This window comes from Aethina tumida, chromosome 1 (assembly GCF_024364675.1).
Source record: "Aethina tumida isolate Nest 87 chromosome 1, icAetTumi1.1, whole genome shotgun sequence".
In the NCBI taxonomy this organism is placed as follows: domain Eukaryota; kingdom Metazoa; phylum Arthropoda; class Insecta; order Coleoptera; family Nitidulidae; genus Aethina; species Aethina tumida.
The window spans coordinates 58,408,988-58,417,988 of record NC_065435.1 but is presented as its reverse complement, the minus strand read 5'-3'; the positions used below and the strand labels follow the sequence as shown (position 1 = coordinate 58,417,988).

The following is a 9,001-nucleotide window of genomic DNA, read 5'->3' as shown; positions in this document are numbered from 1 at the left end:
TGTCACATAAAACTAAAATAATCAAAATTGCGTGTCGCCCTGTATATGAGCGATTAAAATATGTGGTGTTTTTAACCTTTATACGTTGGCGTGCTTGTTTTCTTACCATCATTTGTCATAAAGGTTATAGTTGGATGTATTTTTATACAGTTCAATGAAAATTATCTGGTACCATTTGTGAAATACAACCATTTATGTAACACGATATGTTTTCACTTCAAAATCAAAACCAGGTTTGTAGAAATTCGATTTTTAGCAAACATGCCACAATTTCATCAACCTTGATTTTCAGGCATTCATAACACTTTCGCAAGTATCTAGTAAAATAACACCGAAACGAAATGTATTATTCAGTAAGAAAACCACACAGAAAGCCAAGCAGGCGAATATACTTTGCTTGGACAGTTTTTTGGAAACTTTGAAAAATTGTGACTTTTCTTTTGCCAAACACTTGAACAGTCAATCATTCTTTGAAAGCCGTCTTCTAAACAACGTAAAGGCATCTTATATATCAAATCAAACATTTTTTGAAAACAAGCATGGTTTCTCTGAAAAAAATTTAAAATCAGAACCAATTCCAACTTTAATTTTAAAAAAGAACAAAAATCTGCATATACCACAAAGTTTCTATCAGAACCTGGTGCACAATTTAACACATGAGAACACCTGCAAGTTCAATTTGCAAACAAGAGGATTTAAGACTGACCGAAGTATAAAGGCTGAAGTTCAGAGAAATCCAACTTTAGCTAGCCGAGTGAAAGCAGCCTTTGGCTTTCATGCAACTGACACTCTGGAATCGAAGGTTACTTCAAATGCGACCTCAAATTCAGAACGAATGAAAAATATTCTTGGTAGCGATGATCCAACTATAACTGAAAATGAAAAACAAAGAATTAAGATTGCTTTCGCAGAGGGCTATCTCTTAGGTAATACCAATCCTCGCACCGGAAAAGCCACAAAATACTTCAGATTGGTACAACAGATACTTACTGCAATTATTTTCATGGCCATTATTATGAGTTTGATGGCCACCACAAATGGCTCCATTTTTCGGTAAAGATTTATTTTAATGTTTTCATTTAATTATAATTTAATAATCTATTTCTCAATAATTTTATAAGCATTCAACTGGGTAACCAAGTAGAAGTGGACCCTGAGGAAATTCATGTGACATTTGATGATGTAAAAGGAGCTGATGAAGCAAAACAAGAACTAAAAGACGTTGTGGAATTTCTTAAAAATCCCGAAAAATTTTCGAACCTTGGTGGTAAACTTCCAAAGGGTGTTCTTCTTGTAGGACCTCCAGGTATAAAAATATTTCTATTATGTAACAATTTTCAATATTTAAATTCAGTTGTCAGTTATTTAGTAATACCTATTTTAATATTTTGTGAAAAGGAACTGGCAAAACATTATTGGCAAGAGCAGTAGCAGGTGAAGCTGGTGTGCCTTTCTTTCATGCAGCTGGTCCAGAGTTCGACGAAGTGCTAGTTGGTCAGGGCGCAAGGAGGGTCAGAGATTTGTTTAGTAAGGATCAACCCATTCACCCAGCCAGTTGTCTAGAAACGAAGAAGTAAAACAATTTATAATTATTACAGAAGCCGCAAAAGAGCGATCGCCGTGCGTGATATTCATCGACGAGATAGATTCGGTCGGGTCCAAACGCACGAACAGTGTATTGCATCCTTACGCGAATCAAACGATCAATCAGCTGCTGAGTGAGATGGACGGATTCCATCAAAACGAAGGTGTGATTGTGCTCGGTGCGACCAATCGGCGAGAAGACCTCGACCAGGCGCTGCTGCGACCAGGACGATTCGACGTTGAGGTACTTACTGGGTGTGTGGGTTCTTACTTGTTTGTATGTTTGTTTAATAGGTTTCAGTACCCACACCGGACTTCACCGGCCGCAAGGAAATACTCGGTCTATATTTGAGTAAAATTTTAGCGAAGGATATAGATCTGGATTTGCTAGCCCGGGGAACCACCGGTTTTACTGGCGCAGACTTAGAAAATATGGTCAATCAAGCAGCCCTACGGTAAGTAATGTTTAAATTTTCGTTTTCAATTCAATCATCATATTATTGATCAAGATAATATCATGATCGGATTTATTTAGAGCTGCAATAGACGGGGCAGACTGCGTTGGCATGAAGTACTTGGAATCTGCACGGGACAAGGTGCTTATGGGCCCAGAAAGGAAGTCTCGCATCCCTGATGAGGAGGCCAACATGATAACCGCCTATCACGAGGGAGGACACGCGATCGTTGCCTTTTACACGAAAGACAGTCATCCGTTGCATAAAGTGACAATAATACCGCGTGGTCCCAGCCTCGGTCACACTGCCTACATTCCGGAAAAAGAGCGTTACCATGTGACCAAGAGTCAGTTGCTCGCCATGATGGATACAATGATGGGTGGCCGAGCTGCCGAAGAACTTATTTTTGGTCCAGAGAAAATCACCTCAGGTTTGTTAACAGACAATACGACTTTTTTTTTTGGTGCGGTAACTCGATTGTTACAGGTGCCAGTTCGGACTTGAAACAAGCCACTTCAATAGCAACGCAAATGGTCAAGGACTGGGGTATGTCTGAGAAAGTTGGCCTTCGTACGATGTCCGAAAATACGAAAGCCTTCCAAGGCGAGTCATTAGGACCATCCACTAACGAACAGGTGAGATTGTTGTTTTGAATTTTTGATTTAAAATAATGTGGTTTATTAATCAGGTTGACAGCGAGATAAAGCGACTTCTAACAGAAAGTTATGACAGGGCTAAGCATATTCTTAAACAACATGCTAAAGAGCATAAGGCGTTGGCTGAAGCACTGATGAAGTATGAGACATTAGATGCAGAAGATATTAAAGCTATAATGACAGACAAAGCTGCTACAGAAAAATCATAGTTCAACCAGTTATTCCTACTTCCTACAATTTTTAAGTTTAGTTAGTTGTTCTTCCAAACTGGGAGAACCATTTATTTTTTCTAACTACGCCCAGATTGCTACGTTGGACTGGTAGTTATAAAACAAGTTATACATATTATAATAATTAGCCTGGAGTCATTTTTGTATATATAAAATGAAAAATACACCACTGTAACCAAGCCTTTGTTGACTTAATATATAATAACTGATACTTGGAGGTTTTATTTATTTGTGAATTTAGTGAGGTGTATATTGTTGATAATATAATAAAGAATACTTTATTTTGAGTTTATTATTATTTTTCATTCCTTGACGTACAATTCTTCTTTTTGAGCTGTGAATCGAAATATTGGGCAAAAATTTGCTTCACGCCTTGCCTTATTTTATTTTTGTTTCAATGTTCTTCATCTTTATAATTTTTAAATTAATTTATTATAATCTAATAATTTTATTCATTTACATGAAAGTTAATTAAGGGGATTACACTTTGAAATATATAAAATTTGCAAAACTTCAACAGGAAATGGGGATTAATCGAACTCATTTTATTCATGAAATCAAACTATTTCTCAGTTACATATAGTTTTTTGCAAATTATTTCTCAATATACCAATAATTCTTAAAACTTATTCAAACTAATGCTATTATGATTTAATAATATTTTGCTTTTTGTATAATTTTATACGTAGACGTTATAAACAAGTTTACTTTTAAATTTACATAGGCAAATATTTCGCATGTTGTTAATTGATAACCAAAGGTATCATCGTATTCATTTGCGAAGTTTGCCAAGAATTTTTGATTTAATTTTAGAGTAAACATGTTTATTGTAATAAAAACGTATAACGAACATTATGATGAACAATTCGTAAACTTATTACTTACGTTTTGTTTACTTAGAAATATTTTTTATTTCTAATTACAGTCATGTTAACAAGTTTATGATTGATGATCGCCATGGTGTTAAAATAACAATTATAAAATAAAGAAGTAAGGTTCTAAAATTTTAATTAATTGAATATATCAATTTGTACTGAACTGTGAATTTCTGCAAATTTTTATATCATAATTTTAGCCATCTTCTATGCTCATGGCCATATAATAAATATCAGTCTTATAAATGATATAATAATATAAAAAACGTATTGAATATTTTTATACTGTATTAAATAATCGGTTCCATAAGTACCATTCAAATTAAAATAAAAATTTTCTGAATGTGGTGTGACTAAATTGTTATACTTACGGTTAAAATAAATAATAATATGCAATTCATTCCAAAATAGTGATTCTCAGTCATGAGAACTGAGTATCCCTGAAAAGAAAAAATCACGCTGTAAAGTTTTAAAGAACCATTTCACAAAATAGATGAACTTTTCTCTTATCAAATTTTATTATGATTAGTGTAACGTAATTTATTTATCTCCAAATCACTTCGGGTAAGCGGGTTAAAAAGGTTGTACAGCTCAACTCAACTTTTAGTAAAACAAATAGTTTGGAACATACTCTAAACGTAATTGGAAAGCTGTACATTTAAGAAAACTTTATTTCAAAATGAATAAGAAAGGATCGATGGTGTTGATGGATGTAGGTATAATGAATCCCTCCAAAACATAATTCTACAGAATCATACTTGAAACATAATCAAACAAGAAACAAACCACAAAATAAACTTGGCAATTCCCAAAACATTCATATAACATTGTTGTATGCAAAAATACAAAGAAGAAAATCTGCAGGAGAAGTAATTGCTTAACTGCAGCCAAAGACCAACTAACTAAACGACGAAAAACGAGTTAAGGAAGGAGAGTATGGAACATTACAGGATTTATTTATCTTTTGGTATAATTATCCTGATAAAACAAACGAAACATTCCTCTGTCGTGCAATCATAGAACAGTGACAAATAGTAATAATTAATAATTTGATTGTGATTAAAATGTAAGTTTAAATTTTGTATTTTAGAATTACACAATAAAATTAATATTCTTCAGCCATGTAAAATTAATTAACGATGTTTAAACAAGTATTGTAAAATGTTTTGTAAGATTTGTTAATATAAAATCAAAAAATTTTAATGGAAAATTTTCATTTCAGTTAAAATTATTCGTGCTATACATTTAATTACATTATAACGTCTGTGCTGATAAATCGTGCGCAAGGGATGACACATTATTACATCCCTGTGCGATAGCCAAATCACATCAGTATTTTATCGACCCACGGATCGATCGGTTCGTTAATGGTGTTTGCTCGCTTCTGTAAATTAATTCGGTAGTTTCAGTTTAACTCGGTGACTTTTGTGGATATACTGTGAATTTTGAGGTTTCTATTATTATAAATCAGATATTCCAAGACATAATTAAATCATTGTATCTAAACCCAACATCAATGTTGATGATTATTATTTATAATAACAAGCCAATTCTTAATATATGTGATTGTAGTCGCTATACTTCCCATATATCACCAATGGGGGTTGGGAGTATTTTGTTATAATAATAGACTTGGACATTCATTCTTTTTATAAATAACATAAAAGATCAGTGGTTTTTCGGTTTTGGAAGTTGAGTTTGGTGACGGTTAAATCATTCAGGAAATATATTATTGCTTAATTTCTTATAAACGGGATGATGGAAATGGTTAAATTCAAAGTGATATAGACACTTCTATACCACCTACTGGAAAAACAATATAGCAATAGGAAAATAGCAATAAAGGTAATAAATAACATTATTTATTAATTAAATAATTATATAAATTCAATGTTTTTGAATGATTTCAGGTAAGTCCAGAATGAGATTACTCAACCGGACAACAGTGGAAACGCAAAGTAAGTTTTTGAACATATTATTTGGGTTTTTTCATCGATAATAAGAATCATTCAGTAAAATTGTTTATAACCTTGTTTCAATTTTATTTTTAATTAGGCATAGTTGACGTAAATAATGGCTTAAAATAATCAAACCATCTTACTTGTCTTTCATAGCTAATAAATTATTTTTATATTCGTCATATTATTAATCGACAAGTTTCCATTTTGTTAGTCATATTATTGACAAACAAATTCTCTTTTTATTCGTAATATTATTGATTATTTTCATTGTTTTTCGACAAATTATTGGCCATCAATTAATTTTCAAGTTATGAAATTTTATACATTAAATTGATAATAAGACTAATATTTATATAAAATTCCGTCAAATGTTATTCTCTAATCTTCGTCATAAATGCAGCGACAAGTTTACAGAAATATTTCACAGAATAAATAATATTATATGCTGTGTGCAGCCTAGATAAAATTGATTCATTTCAATTTTTTTTTTTCAGAAAAATATTAACCCATTACAAAATTGAGTAATAATTGATTAAAAAATTAAAAATCTTAAAGCATAAAATGTCAGAAACTAATAATGGGTCTAACTTGACTCGACGTAGCATTGATTTAGTCCGAGATCTCTTCTTAAGTAAGGAAGAAGATAAGTTTCCAAAACGTCATCCACATGTCGCTGAGACGTCATATTGCCTCTACTGAAAACTAAAGACGACCTGCTACCATAAGCAATAACACCTCATACCATTAAACCTTTAGTGTTGCGAATATAACTCTCCACAGCAAAAGGATCATATCTTTTTCCACGTTAACGTCTTACTAAGAGTGACCATCTTGCATGCCCAAGCAAAAGCGTGATTCATCACTAATTTCAATGTGATTCTATTCCTCATCTCATTGTTGACGCTCCATACACCAGTCACTATGTTGGCGCCTATGGTTTTCTGCTAGAGGTAAGTCCAAGAAAAGCGTGATAACCCCGCAGCCCAAAAGACCTTATACGGTGGTAGTAGATCGCATACCAATTGGCCTATCTCAACGACAAAAAAAACATCAGCAATCATTCGTCTTGAACTCATCTTGTCCCATAGGGTCAATAATCTAAAACGACGATTTTGTGGGTCTTCTTATGGAACCTCCTGGTCTACCTCTTCTATCCTTTTTACTCCATGACTGCCAACATCTCATCACAATACTCACATTTCTGTTCAAAACGCTGCGCTATTTCTCCAAACAAAATTCCTGCTTCATGCTGGATAACTATTATACCTCTATCAAACTCACTAAAATTATTTCTCCTTCGTACTCTAGGCATGTTAACCGTTTAGTATATTACTGAATAAAACAAATTGAGAAAAAAACTATGCACACACTTGTTTGAAATACCTTAAAGATATGAAATATAGACTTACTTAATGAAATTGTGTTTTACTTATGAGAGCTTATTATAGAAAATACAATTTTGATTTTTTTATCCAATAATTCATGAAGTACTGAAACAAATGAAAATCGATATTATTTTATTTTTTTATATATATAAGTAAAAAATCAATCAATTATTCGCTTCTTTACATTTTATTTTCAATTTTTAAGAAAGATTTTATGATGGCTTCTTTGGTTATATTATTATAAACCAATTGTTATAAAAAAAAATATTATAATTGTCTTCCAATTTATACAAAATTATTTATTTATAATAAACATTAAAAATATGTGTCAGTATAATTTAGGATTTGAGGATATTTATTAAAGTATATATATTTCCTAGTGTTTAATTGGAGCTAAAATATCATTATTAAGCCATCAATATCACAGTAATTATCAATGATTATTAATAAACCCTGATCTTTTAATATTAATGTAGTTTTAGATTATTCAACTTTAAAATAGTCCTATATCTCTTAAGTATTATAACTGTATTGCAATTAACCAACTATTGTAATTGAAAACGCAATTGAAGTTTATGTTTGATGACATACTCCTTATTTCTTTAATTGATCCGTTGGTATCTTACAAGAAAAGATATATATCCACGTATGGTGAGGAGGCAAGTAAACTTTAGATATACAGTAAAATTTTGTACATATAAACTTTGCTGATTATTTTCGTCTTTCGTAAATAGTATTTGAAAAATTTGTTTATATAAATACTTATTTATACATAACATTTCAATACTGTATCAATATTCTGAAAAATATTGATGTATGAGGAAAGTCAAACCAAGTAACATAAATATGTAGTAAAATATAAATCAAAATGATTTACATTTTAGTATTTTACAACTATACCTTTTTTTCTTTTTTTACGCTTATGTTTTTGTAACACATAGTAGATTAAATTAAATGTTTTAAGTTATTTTACTACCATCCTGTATTTTGGTACTCCCTTCAAATATAGAAACAAAACAGTAACTATATCTGCAACATAAATTATGTTGTTGATTATGTTCCTTCAAAAAGAAGTTTATTATTTATGAGCAATGCGTTCAGTTCTCGGATTTAAAGTCAATCAATAAATAATTCAATTCGACGTCCTTTTTATCATGTATAAGATCACAGTGTCACTCAATGATTTTGACGCCAACAATAGTGTCACTAATTAATCCATTAGCATTTTTATTAAATATCATAAAAGAAATCTACTTTTATAAAATATACATTTCATTGTGTTAAATTTTATATGAAAATAGGAAAAAATGTGAATCATTTAATGTTAATTTCTATGTTTATCGTTCATTTTTAGAGGATTGAGGTTGATTAATTTTTTTATAGGACATTATACGACTTTTATCCAAATATAAGATATAAAATAGTTGAATTTGTATATAGGACAAAATAAAATATGTGCTTGTCCTTTGATAAATAGGATGGTTGGCAATCCTAATTCTAATATGCAAAGCATGTATAGATGTATGGGTTTACCACAACAATGTATTAATTTGATTCCCCGGTCTATTTCCTGCTGACGTGTCCGTATTTTCATTCCCGCCAATAAAATTCTCAACAACTCGTAAACGTTTTCAATTTCTAATAAAGCGGTGCCAAAAAAATAAAATCAAATAAAACAACAATAAAAACAGATAAATGACCAAACAAAAAGAATCTTCAGACAGGTCTCGACTCGCCGTGCGGAAGATCCACATCGGGTGAGTCACACAGTACCGGACCAATTGGCGCGCAGACCCGGTGGTACTTCGTACCATATTCCACCAATCGCACGTCAGTCTTTGCAACTTTGCGGACG

General features: G+C 31.5%; 1 protein-coding gene across 1 annotated transcript; it reads left to right on the top strand.

The window, feature by feature from the left end:
* The first annotated feature begins 78 nt into the window (after positions 1–78).
* LOC109597347 (ATP-dependent zinc metalloprotease YME1L) lies at positions 79–3,212 on the top strand. Its single transcript, XM_020013004.2, has 9 exons — positions 79–233; positions 293–1,053; positions 1,122–1,306; positions 1,399–1,527; positions 1,599–1,828; positions 1,879–2,039; positions 2,120–2,469; positions 2,526–2,674; positions 2,728–3,212. Exons 1-9 carry the CDS (start codon positions 207–209, stop codon positions 2,902–2,904), a joined length of 2,169 nt encoding a protein of 722 aa, XP_019868563.1. The 5' UTR covers positions 79–206; the 3' UTR covers positions 2,905–3,212.
* Positions 3,213–9,001: the final 5,789 nt, after the last annotated feature.